Genomic DNA, 16,884 nt, shown 5'->3' with positions numbered 1-16,884 from the left:
TTCCCAGGTGAGGCAAAGAAATAAATTGAGTCCCACCCTCAGGAAATCATCTTATGCCGAACACCAGGGCTACAGTCCAAGGCACTGAGTAACTGAGACTACTAGACACCAGGAAAAAAATAGAGGATAACTGAGCCTTTCCTGGGCTTGAAAATCTACCCAGGAAAGTTAGAATTGACAGTGGTGTTTAACGTGGGCTCACCCAGGTCATCCAAACCCATTAGAGGGAGCCACAAACAGCAGAATAGCAACACGCACAGGGAAAATTTGGCAGGTTCTAAAACCCACTGAGATAGCCAAAATGGTAAAACAAAGAAACAAACCCCAAATGAAAGAACAAGAAAACTCTATTGAAGATGAGATAAGTGAAATGCTGCTAAGCAAATTATCAGAGGTAGACTTCAGAGCCATGATCTTGAGGAAGCTCAACATCATGAGTAAGGACATCAGCACCATGAGTAAAGACATAGAAACATTAAAAACCACCAAGAAGAAATGAAAAATGACATATCAAAAATAAAGAACACATTGTAAGGACTAACCAGAAGAGTAGAGGAAGCTGACGACCAGATCAGTGAATTAGAAGACAAAGTAGAAAAAAATCAATCATTCAGAAAACCAAAAGAAAAAAAAAAAACAATTAAAAAACAAGAAGACAGGTTAAGAGAATTGTGAGACAACTGGAAAAGAAATAACGTTGGCATCATAGGATTCCCTGAAGAAGAAGAAAATGGGCAAGGGTTAGAGAATATAATTGAAGAAATAGTAACATAAAACTTTCCTAACTTGGTGAAGGAAGAAGGCATTCAAGTTCAAGAGCACAGAGAGCCCCAAGTAAGAACCCGAACAGGTCCACACCAAGACACATAGTAATTAAAATGCCAAAAATTAAAGACAAATAGAGAATCCTAAAGGCAGCAAGAGATAAGCAACAGTTTACCTACAAAAAAAATTTCATAAGGCTCTCAGATGACTTCTCAACAGAAAACTATAGGCCAGAAGGGAGTGACATGAAGTAATCAAGTTAATAAAAAACAAGGGTATGAATCCAAGACTATTCTACCCAGCCAGGCTATCATTCAAAATAGAAGGGCAAATAAAGAACTTTCCAGACAAAAACAGAGTAAGGGAATATATTAACACCAAACAAGCACTGCAAGATATGCTAAAAGGACTGATGTAATTAGTAGAAAAAATAGGAAGAAAAATAGAACCACACTAAACAAAAATGGCAATAAATAAGTACATATCAATTATCACCTTAAATGTGAATGGTTTGAATGCTCTGATAAAAAGACACAGAGTAGCTGACTGGATAAGAAAGCATGATTTACATATATATTGTTTACAGGAGACCCACCTCACAACAAAACACTCACATAGTTTGAAAATGAAGGGATGGAAAAAAATCTTTCATGCAAATGAAAAGCAAAAAAAAAAGCTGGGGTAGCAATACTTATATCTAATAAAGTAGATTTCAAAATGAAGACTATAACTAGAGACAAAGAAGGCCATGACATAATATTGAAAGAGTCTATCCAACATAAAGATAAAACCTTGATAAACATATATGCACCCAATATAGGAGCACCAACATATAGTAAAACTCTTTTGGAGGACTTCAAAGGAGAAATCAACAGTAATACAATCATAGCAGGGGACTTTAATATCCCGCTGACATCACTGGATAGATCCTCTAGTCAAAAAATTGACAAGGAAACACAGACTCTAAATGAAGCACTAGATCAAATGGATTTAATAGATATCTACAGGGAATTACACCCTAAATCTGCAGAATTCACATTCTTCTCAAGTGCACATGGACCATTCTCAAAGATAGAGCACATGTTAGGGCACAAACTAAGTCCCTACAAGTCCAAGAAGATTGAAACCATATTAAGCATCTTCCCAGATCACAGTGGCATGCAACTAGAAATCAATTGCAATAAGAACATGCAAAGACATTTGAAAACATGGAGGCTAAATAGCATGTAATTGAACAATGAATGGATATCAAGGAAGAAATAAAAACTTCATGGAAACCAATGAAAACGAACACACAACACAAAATGTACGGGATGCAGTGAAAACAGTTCCAAGAGGGAAGTTCATAGGACTACATGCTTACCTCAAGAAGCAAGAAAAATTTCTAATAGACTATCTAACCTCACAACATAAAAAACGAAAAAGCAAATAAAAAGAAAACCCAAGAGCAACTAGAAGGAAGAAAATAAAAAAGATCAGAGCAAAAATAAATGACTTGGAGACCAAAAAAAATTAAAAGGATCAATGAAACAAAAAGTTGGTTCTTTGAAAAAATAAACAAGATGATGGACCCTTAGTTAGACTCACCAAGAAACAAAGAGAGAGAACCCAAATACACAAAATCAGAAATGAAAGAGAAGAAATAATAACTGACACCACAGAAATACAAAGCATCCTGAACAAATATTATGAACAATTATAATGCAGCAAATTCGACAATCTAAGTGAAATGGACAAATTTCAAGAAACACAGTCTCCCAAAACTGGACCAAGAAGAGATAGAAAACCTGAACAGACCAATAACAACAAAAGAAATTGAAGATGTAATGAAGACTCTCCCAGCAAAAAAAAGCCCATGCCTGTACGGCTTCACGGGGGACTCTTACTGATCATTCAAAGAAGAACTAATACCCATTCTCCTCAAATTATTTCAAAAAATTTTAGAAGAAGGAAGACTTCCAAACTTGTTTTATGAGGCCAGCATAATTCTAATTCCAAAACCAGAAAATGACACTACAAAGAAAGAAAACTACAGACCAATATCCCTGATGAACATAGATGGCAAAATCCTTAACAAAATACTAGCAAATCAGATCCAGCAATACACCAAAAAAATTATTCACCATGACCAAGTGGGATTCATCCCAGGGATGCAAGGCTGGTACAATATTTGCAAATCAATAAATGTGATACACTACATAAACAAAATGAAAGATAAAAATTTTATGAACATATCAATAGCTACTGAAAAAGCATTCGACAAAATCCAGCACCCATGTCTGATAAAAATGCTCAGTGATCTAAGAATAGAGGGATCACATGTCGACATAATAAAGGCCATATATGAAAGATCTACAGCCAACATCATACTCAATGGGCAAAAATTAAAACATTTCCCTTAAGAATAGGAACAAGACAAGAATGCCTACTTTTGCCACTCTTATTTAACATAGTACAGGAAGTCTTAGCCACAGCAATCAGACAGGAAGAAAAAATAAAAAGGATCCAAATGGGAAAGGAAGAAGTAAAACTGTCATTATTCTCAGATGACATGATACTATAAGTAGAAAACCCCAAAGACTCCATCAAAAATTTACTAGACCTAATAAATGAATTTGGCAAAGTAGCAGGATACAAAATTAATGTCAGGAAATCGATGGCATTCTTATCCACTAATGATGAACTCACAGAAAGAGAAACTAAAAAAAAATCCCATTTAACATTGTGGAAAAAAAGTTAAGATACCTAGGAATAAACTTAACCAAAGAAATAAAGGACCTGTTCACAGAAAACAATAGGTCATTGAAAAAGAAATAGAGGAAGATATAAAAAAGTGGAAGCAAATATCTTGTTCATGGATTAGAAAAATTAACATCATTAATATGTCCATACTACCCAAAGCAATCTATAGATTCAATGCAATCCCCATCTAAATACCAATGACATACTTCACAGAACTAGAACAAATACTTCAAAAGTTCATATGGAACCAAAAAAGACCCCTAATAGTCACAAAAATCTTGAAAAAGAAGAACAATGTTGGAGGGATCATATTACCGAATTTAAGGTTATACTGCAAAGCCATTGTAATCAAAACAGCCTGGTACTGGCACAAGAACAGGCATATAGAACAGTGGAACAGAACAGAGAACCCATAAATGGACCCAAGGCAATATGCTCAATTAATATTTGACAAAGGTGGCAAGAGCTTACAGTGGAGTCAAGACAGCCTTCTTATTAAATGGTGTTGAAAAAAACTGGGCAGTTACATACAAAACAATGAAACTAGACCATCAATTTACACCATACACAAGAATAAACTTAAAAGACTTAAATGTGACTCATGAATCTACAAAAATCCTAGAAGAAAATGTTGACAATAAAATTTCAGACATCATACGCAGCAGAATTTTCACTGATACTTCACCTAAGGCAACAGAAACAGAAGAGAAAATGAACACATGGGACTACATCAAACTCAAAAGCTTCGGCACAGCAAAAGATATAATTATCAAAATGGAAAGGCAACCCACTCTATGGGAGAGCATAATTGCCAATGATATATCAGATAAGGGGTTAATTTCCAATATATATAGAGTGCTCATACAACTCAACAAAAGGAAGACAAAGAACCCAATTAAATAATGGGCAGAGGAACTAAATAGACACCTCTCCAAACAAGACATACAAATGGCTAAGAGACATATGAAGAAATGTTCAACATCACTAATCATCAGAGAGCTGCAAATTAAAACAACAATGAGGGACCACCTCACATCTGTCAGAATGGCTGCCATCAACAAATCATCAAACAAAAAGTGTTGGCAAGGGTGTGGAGAAAAGGGGACTCTAGTACACTGTTGATGGGAATGCAGACTGGTGCAGCCACTATGGAAAACAATATGATGTTACCTCAAAAAATTAAAAATTGAACTACCCTTTGACCCAGTGATTCCACTTCTAGGAATATACCCTAAGAAACCTGTAACACCAATCCGAAAGAATATATGTACCCCCATGTTCGTAGCAGTACTATTTACAATAGCTAAGATCTGGAAACAGCCCAAATGTCCATCAGTAGACGAATGGATAAAAAAGCTCTGGTAACATGTGCCCAATGGAGTACTATGCAGCTGTAAGAAAGAAACAATCTCTTATCCTTTGAGACTACATGGAGGGACCTGGAAAGTATTATCTTAAGTGAAACAAGCCAAACAGAGAAAGACATGTATCATATGATCTCACTTATTTATGGAATTTATTCAACATAACAGTCTGAGGAATGGGGTAGTCCCAAAGACGTGGAAGTGGGGTACAGACTGACAATCCCCAGAAGAGGGTGTGGGTGGGAGAGATAAATCATAGCAGTTATATGTATGTATGCATGTACAATGGACATGGACAACAAAGCTGGGGATAGAGTGGGGAGGGAAGGAATGGGGGAATCAGTGCCGGGGGGAAGAGAAACATCTGTAAGAAAAATAAATAAGTAAATTTAAAAAAAGTAGGACATTAAACTTTAAGTACAATTCTACTTGTCTTCTTTAAATATATTCAGGTCATGCAAGAAATTAGGATAAATGAAAAATATTAGCAGTGATTTGCATTTGAGGGTGGGATTATAGATAATTATTTTCTTTGTATATTTTTATATTTCCCAATTTTTCTTCAATAAAAAATATTACTTTTATAATCAAGGGTGGGGTGGGGGGGGTGAAGAGAGTATGTTAAAAACCAAACTACAGAGAAACCGAAAAATGGCGGCGGAGTGAACAGAGCTACACAGACCGTCTCCAAGAACCAAACTGGAATTACAACTATAACACAGACAAATCAACGGGAAAAAGCAACAGAAAAGCAGCTTGCAAGGACCATACAATGAGGGACACTGACTCCATCCAGGTAGGCTTGAGAAGGCGCGAGACGGGTCGGCAGCTCGGCAGCGGCCTTAGCTGGGAACAGCTCCCGCGGGTTACACTCCCAGGTGGCTCCACAGCGCAGCCGGGACAGAGGCTGAAACAGCCACAGCCACTCACCATGGGCTCCGGCAGAGGGAGGGCGGACTGGACTAGAACTGTGTGGGGACACTCGGGATTTGGAGGGTGCTCAGAGCTTTGGCTGAGTGCAGCCACTCAGGAAAGCGGCCACATTGCTCCTTCCCAGGGCTCTGAGGAGAGGCAGCAGCCCTTCCCTCGGAGATCCAACCCCACCCTGTGGGCCATTGAAGTGCTAATTGATGCTCACTAACAACCAGCATCTGCCCCACCCTCCTGAAAGCCCCTTGGCTGAGCACCAGAGGGAGTTTTTCAATCAACTGACAACCCAAAACTGATCAATTAACCTAGACTGCTAGCCTCCAGGCAAAAAGCTAGAGGATCACAGTACGTGATCCTGGGCTGGCAACTTTAACCAGGAAAGTAAGACTTGACAGTGGTGTTCAACGTGGGTCCTCCCTCGCTCATCTAAACACAGGAGAGGGAGCCACAAACAGCAGGACACCAACACCCACAAGGAGAACTTGACAGGCTCCAAAGCCCACAGTGATAGCCAAAATGGTGAAACACAGAAACAGAAGCCAAATGAAAGAGCAAGACACCTCCACCGAACATGAGATCAATGTGGAGCAATTAGGCATGTTAACAGAGCTGGAATTCAGAGCCATGATCTTGAGGAAGCTGAACAGCATGAGTAAGGACATAGAGACACTGAAAATAAGCCAATTGGAAATTAAAAACCAACAAGAAGAGATTAAAAATTACATATCAGAAATGAAAAACACATTGGAAGGTTTAAAAAGCAGAGTAGGGGAAGCTGAGGACCGGATCAGTGAATTAGAAGACAGGGTAGAAAAAAATCAACCAATCAGAAAAACAAAAGGAAAAAACGATTAAAAAACAGGAAGACAGCTTAAGAGAACTATGGGACAACTGGAAACGTAATAATATTCGCATCATAGGAGTCCCCGAAGAAGAAGAAAATGAGCAAGGTATAGAGAATATATTAAAAAAAATAGTGAGAGAAAACTTCCCTAATTTGGTGAAGGAAGAAGGCATTCAAGTTCAAGAAGCACAGAGAGTCCCAAGTAAGAAGAACCCAAACAGGCCCACACCAAGACACACAGTAATTAAAATGCCACAAATTAAAGACAAAGAGAGAATCCTAAAAGCAGCAAGAGATAAGCAACAGGTTACCTACAAAGGGAACCCCATAAAGCTCTCAGCTGATTTCTCACAAGAAACACTACAGGACAGAAGGGAATGGCATGAAGTAATCAAAGTCATGAAAAACAAGAATCTGAATCCAAGACTATTCTACCCAGCAAGGCTATCATTCAAAATAGAACATCAAATAAAGAGCTTCCCAGACAAAAAAAGGCTAAGGGAATACATTAGCACCAAACCAGCACTGCAAGAAATGTTAAAAGGACTGCTGTAATTAGCAGTAGAAATGGGAAGAAAAATAGAACCACACTAAACAAAAATGGCAATAAATAAGTACATATCAATAATCACCTTAAACGTAAATGGATTGAATGCTCCCATAAAAAGACACAGAGTACCTGATTGGATAAGAAAGCATGACTCATCTATATGTTGTTTACAAGAGACCCACCTCTCAACAAAAGACTCACATAGGTTGAAAGTGAAGGGATGGAAAAAAATTTTCCAAGCAAATGGAAAGCAAAAAAAAGGTGGGGTAGCAATACTTATATCTGATAAAATAGATTTCAAAATGAAGACCATAACTAGAGACAAAGACGGCCACTACATAGTATTGAAAGGATCTATCCAACAGGAAAATATAACCTTGATAAACATATTTGCACCCAATATAGGAGCACCAAAATATATTAAAAACCTTCTGGAGGACTTCCAAGGAGAAATCGACAACAATACATTCATAGCAGGGGACTTCAACACCCCGTTGACAGCACTGGATAGATCCTCTAGGCAAAAAATTAGCAAGGAAACAGAGACTCTAAATGAAACACTAGACCAAATGGATTTTATAGATATCTACAGAGAATTACACCCCAAAACTACAGAATACACATTCTTCTCAAGTGCACATGGGACATTCTCAAAGATAGACCACATGATAGGACACAAACTAAATCTCTACAAGTTCAAGAAGACTGAAATCATATCAAGCATCTTCTCAGATCACAATGGCATGAAACTAGAAATCAATTGCAACAAGAACATGCAAAGACATTTCAACACATGGAGGCTAAATAGCATGTTATTAAACAATGAATGGGTCACCGAGGAGATCAAGGAAGAAATTAAAAACTTCCTGGAAACCAATGAAAATGAACACACAACAACACAAAATCTATGGGATGCAGCGAAAGCAGTTCTGAGAGGGAAGTTCATAGCACTACAGGCCTACCTCAAAAAACAAGAAAAATTTCTAATTGACTGTCTAACTTCACAACTTAAAAAGCAAACAAAAAGAAAACCCCAGAGCAAGTAGAAGGAAGGAAATAGTAAAGATCAGAGCAGAAATAAATGACATAGAGACCAAAAAAAACAATTCAAAGGATCAATGAAACAAAGAGCTGGTTTTTCGAAAAGATAAACAAGATTGATGGACCCTTAGCTAGACTCACCAAGAAACAAAGAGAGAGAACCCAAATACACAAAATCAGAAATGAAAGAGGAGAAGTAACAACCAACACCACAGAAATACAAAAGATTGTTAACAACTACTATGAACAACTATATGGCAACAAATTCGACAATCTAAGCGAAATGGACAAATTTCTAGAAACACACAGTCTCCCAAATTATTCCCGGAAGAGATAGAAAACTTGAACAGACCAATAACAACTAAGGAAATTGAAGAGGTAATCAAGACTCTCCCAGCAAACAAAAGCCCAGGCCCAGATGGTTTCACGGGGGAGTTTTACCGAACATTCAAAAAAGATCTAACACCCATTCTCCTCAAACTATTTCAAAAATTTCAAGAAGAAGGAAGACTTCCAAACACGTTCTATGAGGCCAGCATAATTCTAATTCCAAAACCAGAAAAAGACACTACGAAGAAAGAAAACTACAGGCCAATATCCCTGATGAACATAGACGCCAAAATCCTGAACAAAATATTAGCAAATCGGATCCAGAAATACATCAAAAAAATTATTCACCATGGCCAAGTGGGATTCATTCCAGGGATGCAAGGCTGGTACAATATTCGCCAATGAATAAACGTGATACACCACATAAACAAAATGAAGAATAAAAACCACATGATCATATCAATAGATGCTGAAAAAGCATTAGACAAAATCCAGCATCCGTTTCTGATAAAAACGCTCAGCAGTGTAGGAATAGAGGGATCATATCTCGACATAATAAAGGCCATATATGAAAGACCTACAGCCAACATCATACTCAATGGACAGAAACTAAAAGCATTTTCATTAAGAACAGGAACAAGACAGGGATGTCCACTTTCGCCACTCTTATTTAAAATTGTACTGGAAGTCTTAGCCACAGCAATCAGACATGAAGAAAAAATAAAAGGGATCCTAATTGGAAAGGAGGAAGTGAAACTGTCATTATTTGCAGATGACATGATATTGTACATAGAAAACCCTAAAGACTCCATCAAAAATCTCTTAGACTTAATAAATGAATTTGGCAAAGTAGCAGGATACAAAATTAACATCAAGAAATCGACGGCATTCTTGTACATCAATTTTGAACTCACAGGAAGAGAAACTGAAAAAACAATCCCGTTTACCATAGCGCCAAAAAAATTACGATACCTAGGAATAAACTTAACCAAAGAAGTAAAGGACCTATTTGCAGAAAACTACAGGTCATTGAAAAAAGAAATAGAGGAAGATATAAAAAAGTGGAAGCACATACCCTGTTCATGGATTGGAAGAATTAACATCATTAAAATGTCCATACTACCCAAAGCAATCTATAGATTCAATGCAATCCCCATCAAAATACCAACGACATATTTCATAGAACTAGAACAAATACTTCAAAAGTTCATATGGAACCAAAAAAGACCCCGAATAGCCACAGCAATCCTGAAAAAGTAGAACAAAGTAGGTGGGATCACAATACCAGATATCAGGATATACTACAAAGCGACTGTAACCAAAACAGCCTGGTACTGGCACAAGAACAGGCATATAGACCAGTGCAACAGAACTGAAAACCCAGAAATGGACCCAAGGCAATACGCTCAATTAATATTTGACAAAGGTGGCAAGAGCATACAGTGGAGTAAAGACAGCCTCTTTAATAAATGGTGTTGGGAAAATTGGACAGGTACATGCAAAAAAATGAAACTAGACCATCAACTTACACCTTACACAAAAATAAACTCAAAATGGATAAAAGACTTAAATGTGACCCGTGAATCCATAAAAATTCTAGAAGAAAATGTAGGCAACAAAATTTCGGACATCATACGGAGTAGAATTTTCACTGATACATCACCTAAGGCAACAGAAATAAAGGAGAAAATGTACACATGGGAGTACATCAAACTAAAAAGCTTCTGCACAGCAAAAGAAACAATCATCAAAATGGAAAGGCAACCCACTGTATGGGAGAACATCATTGCCAATGATGTATCAGATAAGGGGTTAATTTCCAATATATATAGAGTGCTCATACAACTCCACAAAAGGAAGACAAAGAACCCAATTAAAAAATGGGCAGAGGAGCTGAATAGACACCTCTCCAAACAGGACATACAAATGGCCAAGAGACATATGAAGAAATGCTCAACATCACTAATCATCAGAGAGATGCAAATTAAAACAACAATGAGGTATCCCCTCACACCTGTCAGAATGGCCGCCATCAACAAATCATCAAACAACAAGTGTTGGCAAGGGTTTGGAGAAAAGGGGACTCTAATACACTGCTGGTGAGAATGCAGACTGGTGCAGCCGCTATGGAAAACAATATGGTGCTACCTCAAAAAATTAAAAATTGAACTTCCCTTTGACCCAGTGATCCCACTGCTGGGAATATACCCTAAGAAGCCTGAAACACCAATCAGGAAGAATATATGTACCCCCATGTTCATAGCAGCACTATTTACAATAGCTAAGATCTGGAAACAGCCCAAGTGTCCACCAGTAGACGAATGGATAAAAAAGCTGTAGTACATATACACAATGGAGTACTATGCAGCGGTAAGAAAGAAAGATCTTTTATCCTTTGAGACGACATGGAGGGACCTGGAAAGTATTATCCTAAGTGAAAGATGCCAAGCAGAAAAAGACAAATACCACATGATCTCACTTATATACGGAATATAATGAACATAACAGTCTGAGGAATACAGTAGACCCAGACACATGGAAGTAGGGCACAGACTGACATCCCTCAGAAGAGGGGATGGGGGGTGGGGGGGTGGGAAGAGATAAACCACAGAACTTATATGCATGTGTGCATGACCAATGGAAATGGACAACTAAGCCGGGGACAGGGTGCGGGGTGGGGGGTGCCAATGGGGTAAAATGGTAAAATATCTGTAACAAAAAAATAAATTAAAATTCATAAAAAAAAAAAAAAAAAACAAAACAAAATTACTGAGCAAGGGAAGACCATAATCTGAAATGAGAATGTGGGCTTTATAGTCACCCAGGCCACCTAAATAAAAATTATTTTTAGATATTATTTTTATGTAGAATATAAAAACATAAAAACAAAAAACTGAACTCATAAAAACTGAGAACAGATTGGCAATTGCTAAAGGCATGGAGATCGGGCTTTGGCAAAATGGGTAAAAAGGGTCAAAAAGTACAGACTTCCAGTTATAAAAGATACAAGTCCTGCGGGTATAATGTACATTATAGTGACTATACTTAACAATACTGTATTGTATATTTGAAAGTTGCTAAGAGTGCAAATCTTAAAAATTATTATCACAAGAAAAACAAGTTGATTACACTTATTGTGGTGATTGTTTTGCAATGTATATAAATATTGAATTATTATGTTCTACACCTGAAGCTAATATAATGTTATATATCAATTATATCTCAATTTTAAAATAAAAGATTTTAAACTCTTTCTGAACTGGGATTTTGAAATTGGACTCTTGAGACCCCTAAAAGTTTCATGTTTGAGTTTCAGGGGCCCTTTGAGATTTTGCTAAAAATGATCGTGTATGTGCTTATGTGCATTTTTCTGGAGACATGGTGCATGGCTTTCAGATATTTAAAGGAATCCTTGGCCATAAAAATGAACATAAAATTTTAGTTGACTAGCTAGTCAATCTGTTTAGTCCAACTATAATTAATGTAGTCAAACCCCATTGTTGGTTTATCCCCCTACCTTGTTAATGTGTTATTTAAAATTCTTTTCAGAATCATGTTGACAGTTCTTACAGATATAAACATAGTACACCAAGCTACAATCATCTTGGAATCTGACACACAGGCCCATTCAAAAGCCCAACTAAAATAAGAAAAGTAATCATTATATTCTAAACATAATTACTAATACTATTTTTACACTTCACCAGGTACCTGTATATATAATCTCATTTCATTTTAGCACAACTCTGTGGTGTAAACTGGTTATATCCCATTTCACAGATAAAGAAATTAAGGCCTTGATAGTAGACATGATGGGTGCACAGACAAGCAACTGACTTCATGTCTCCTGACCTCTAGGCCATTGCTGTTTATACTTATAAAAGTGTCTCTTCTCTTTAATTCTTGCCTTGGTTCCTTGCATTGGCCTCTCTCCACCCAAATTAGCCACCTGTCTCTTGAAAGCTAGGTAAAGGGTACATGGTGACTTTGTACCATTTTCTCAATTTTTTGTAAGTCTGACTGTTTCAAAATAAATTTTGTACTAAAACAAACAAACAAAAAAACTCACTAAAACTAAAACCAAACTAAACTAAAATAAATAAAATAAAATAAATTTTAGAAAACTTCCCCTTGGTTTTCCACCTACCCTTCCTTCAAAGCTCCCCTCTTCCACAGAGCCTTCTTCAGCTCTGTTGTGATCAGCTACACATAGTGGAAGTTACTAGTTGGACTGCCAAACACTGACACTACGAGCTGAAGAACAGAAAAAAAAAAGGTCAGTTGTCCAGTTGCCTTGAAAACCCAGTAAAAATTGCCTTCTTGACAATTTTTAAACTTTTTCACTAAAGTCCTTTAGTTGTTAGGTCATCTTTTGTGGACACAGTGGAATTTCCTAGAAATCTGGCACCACTAAGTGCTTTCTTTCATGGAATCCATCTGAAATCCCTTGCATCTGGCTTTCTCTGGGACAACTTCATGGTTGTGAGGTACACAGAAGGAATGCGAGCATGCAGCAGAGCAAGACAAGAACCAGAACTAAGACAAACACTAATTATTTCTAGACTTGATGTCAAAACTAAATTTTATGCTTTAATTTCATTTAGTGGTGTCACCTGTGCTGGGACACCTACCAACACCTACCGCATTTACCTACTGGCCTCCAGGAAAATATTGCTGAGTGGGGTTCCATCACTAGGGGCAACCTGAATTCCCCTGTGATAGATGAGAAGTAATATAACTCTAAGCTCAGATGAACAAGGAAGCTGAAGAGGGAATCTATATAAATTAGAGGGAGCTCAATACATTTCTTATTTCTGATTTCTAATCATGTAAATAATTCATCCTTGTATGTTCTAGCCATTTCACTGGTAAAGAGGGAGAAGAATGTCCCACTCTTTAGTAGGCATCTGACTCACATAAAATAAGATTACATAATTATTAAAAATCATGTCAGTACTTCTGAGGCTGAAGTTGGAAGAAAACAATCAACAATCTTATATCGAGGATCTAGTGCCTGCCAAGAGTTAAAACATAGCCCACCTCTCCAGGATTGTACAGTCTGGTGGGAGTATAAAGATCAGTGTAATCGAAGGAAGGTGAAAGTCATGCAGATTCAAAGGCCAAAGACACTTCATTTTTGGAGAATCAGAAAAACTTTGTGATGGTGAATGCACTAGATGGAGGGAAAGACGCAGAGCTTCAAATATATTTTGTATCTCTTTTTTGTAGGCCCATAACAGAAACCTGCTTTCCATAGATTTTGATCATATAACACGAACAGGAAAGATCTATGATGACCATCGGAAATTCACCCTCCGTATTCTTTATGACCAGACTGGACGACCTGTTCTGTGGTCTCCTGTAAGCAGATATAATGAAGTAAACATCACATATTCACCTTCGGGACTGGTGACATTTATTCAAAGAGGGACGTGGAATGAAAAAATGGAATATGACCAGAGTGGAAAAATAATTTCAAGAACTTGGGCTGATGGGAAAATTTGGAGCTATACCTACTTAGAAAAGGTAAGTATGTAGGGAAAATAAACTAGTCCGAGTTTCTGGCTAAGAATATTGAAAGTGGTCCTAATTAGCTACCTTGATAAGAACTGGCAAGAGAAAAGTCTATGTTCTGGGAGTTCTGCTCTGTAGAAATAACAAAAAAAAAAAATTGTATATATCCTGTAAGGATAAGCTATTTTGCAACTGAAAAGTTTCCCTAACCCAATAGTCTGCCAGGTACTTCAAATTAAAATCAGGATAATGGCTTAGCTTTCTCCTCATTTGAGCATTTTTGGTCATACTCTTGAAAAAGTATCTTTATTATTATGAAAGCTCATACTGAAGAAAATAGGTAGAAAATTATAAAATTGTGTGTTAATGTATCTCAACTCTGGAAAAGAACCTTTAATGTAGAGCATAAAAATTTTAATTGTGTTAGAATAGTCAGTGAAATTTTAGTGGTATACATTTGAGAACTAATTTTAATAAGTAATCAATCTGTTGGCAGAAATGGTGGCAGTGGAGCCCTTTGTGTGCAGTGAGTCCTCAGTAACATCCATAATGGGAGCTTGCAGCCTCTGTTTCATAGTAATAAACAAGGACTTTAATCCCACCACCAAAACCATTTGTCAAACATCTGCCCTCACACAGAAAAAGGCTTTCTGGCCAGATCAGTAGCAGAGGACAATAACAGAAATTGATCTCTATCTGCCACCTCAATTTATAATGTCCTAAGATAGTGCCTCTTGTTTCCAAGATCTATCCATTCAACTGAATTTATCAGTCCTGAATTAATTTCTGGGAAAATGGAAAAATGCTTTCCCTTGAACAGTCACAGATAATGAATACAAGGTAACCCCTAGAAGTTCTTAGGAAAGTTATAGGAGTTCATAGCTCACAGTGCAAAATTTTGCTGTATGCACCCAGTGATGCCAAGTCTTTCTGATATACCTGAAAGATTTAAAACAAAAGCGTGCCAGTGGTTGTATGTCATTATAAAAACTGTTGTACTGTTTCCCAGAGTCAGTCACTGGGGAATTTGACAAGTTGGAAATGCCTAGGAGACAAAGCTGACCCCACTTGGGAGGCAGGATAGAGGAGGGAGATCTATGCTGTATCCATCCTGCGTCTTTTTCTGCTGAAGAAATATATTAAATCTATAATCTCTACACTGGGAACATTTAAATCTTGTAGAGTGGGACTTACCTCTTTTGAATTGCAATAACAAGAATGACTGGCAAAATCATATAACTAATGTCCAAAAAGGGCTGGCTTTCTTACAAAATTAACTGAATCCAAATATTTGGTGGTGTTTACATAAGGAAGTCATATAATGATGACCTTCATATAAAAAGATGCCATTGATCACTAGTGCAATATAGGCTGACTTGTTTTTCCAGGAGTGAGGATGGATTTGCATTGCTTCTTCTGTGGGTTCTATATGTGGCTCTCTTTAGGGAACCTGCATGGTTTTGAACTCATAACCCCAACTTCATTAGCAGCATCCCCTGTCCACTGAGCTAATTGCCTATGGAAAATTGCATCTGGCTCTTGGAAGACTTTCCCTTTAGGCTGTCTATACAATAACAAAAAGCCTACTGAAAACTTGCGTTTCAGCCCTGCATGCAGTTATAAGACTCTGAAGCAATTTTATTGTTTCTCTTTTCTGAAATAGCTGATTATTTCATCAAACTTACTTGAGCGAAGAATCATGTGAAGCAAACTTCACATAAGCTCTCTTTGCTACAGAAAATTATTTGGCAATAATTCATTCAAAACAAAACAAAAGAAAGCAAAGAAAACTCTGTGAGACTGTCAGTGTCTGCAGTGGACAGAAATAAGACCTTACTGACTCAGAATAATGAATCAAGAAAAGCCCCAGTGACTTCCAAATACTAGCTTCCTGACCAGTGAGACAAGCCAAATCACTTGTACATTTTAGTTTATTTTTGTCCATTTCTTGATTCTATATTTACTTTGTTCTCTAATTAAAAGGTAGCATTGACTTAAGCAATCTTATTATGCAAAACTCAGAAACTACAAAACATATTGTTCTTTACTTTCTTATTTTTTTTATCCTCACTCAAGGACATTGTTTTGATATTTTGTTCAGATAGACTGGCAGGGAGAGAGAGAGAGAGAGAGAGAGAAACATCGACATGAAAGGGACACATCGAGTGGTTGCCACCCACACGACCCAACCAGGGCCGAGGACAAACTGCAACCGTGGTACGTGCCCTTAGCGGGAACTGAACCCAGGTCTGTCTGGACCGCAGGCCGACGCTCTAACCGCTGAGCCAAACTGGCCAGGGCTGGTTCTTTACTTTCTAAAAATCATTTATCATGACACTGATTTTATTAACATTATTATTACTAGTGATAATAACTAATTCACTGAATAGATGTGATGATTAAATAAAATAACTTAATATAAAATACCCAGCACATCTTATCATTCAATAAAAGTTAGTTTCTTTCAATTTTAATACTGCATTATAATATTTATTTTCAAGTCAAGAACTTAAATGCTAACACTAGTACTTGAAGGTAAATTGAAACAGGAAAGGAAGGAAGGAAGGAAGGAAGGAAGGAAGGAAGGAAGGAAGGAAGGAAGGAAGGAAGGAAGGAAGGAAGTTAAAGGATCTTTGAAATTGTAATTCTATAAAAGTGGAAAGAATATTGAATTTTTAAAATCCAATTTACACGTAACTTTTTCAGTGAGGTGATAAAGTTCTGTATCTACCTATGCTCACTTCAGTTCTCTCTTGAACATGGCCTTTGCTGGCACATTTTTTCACTATATCTGGGACAGAGCA

The 16,884-nt window shown here is 37.2% G+C and overlaps 1 protein-coding gene across 3 annotated transcripts in view; it reads left to right on the top strand.

Annotated features, from left to right (window-relative positions):
- Positions 1–16,884, top strand: part of TENM1 (teneurin transmembrane protein 1) — an 883,219-nt gene that overhangs the window by 854,852 nt on the left and 11,483 nt on the right. For all 3 annotated transcript variants that reach the window (XM_036271240.1, XM_036271239.1, XM_036271238.1), the window contains one exon: positions 13,796–14,092. In XM_036271240.1, the coding sequence (XP_036127133.1) occupies positions 13,796–14,092 (297 nt within the window). The remainder of the gene's footprint in view (positions 1–13,795; positions 14,093–16,884) is intronic.

The sequence above is a fragment of the Molossus molossus genome, unplaced genomic scaffold, assembly GCF_014108415.1.
Source record: "Molossus molossus isolate mMolMol1 unplaced genomic scaffold, mMolMol1.p scaffold_m16_p_2, whole genome shotgun sequence".
NCBI lineage: Eukaryota > Metazoa > Chordata > Mammalia > Chiroptera > Molossidae > Molossus > Molossus molossus.
The sequence above is the reverse complement of the archived record's forward strand: the minus strand, read 5'-3'. Positions and strand labels throughout refer to the sequence as shown.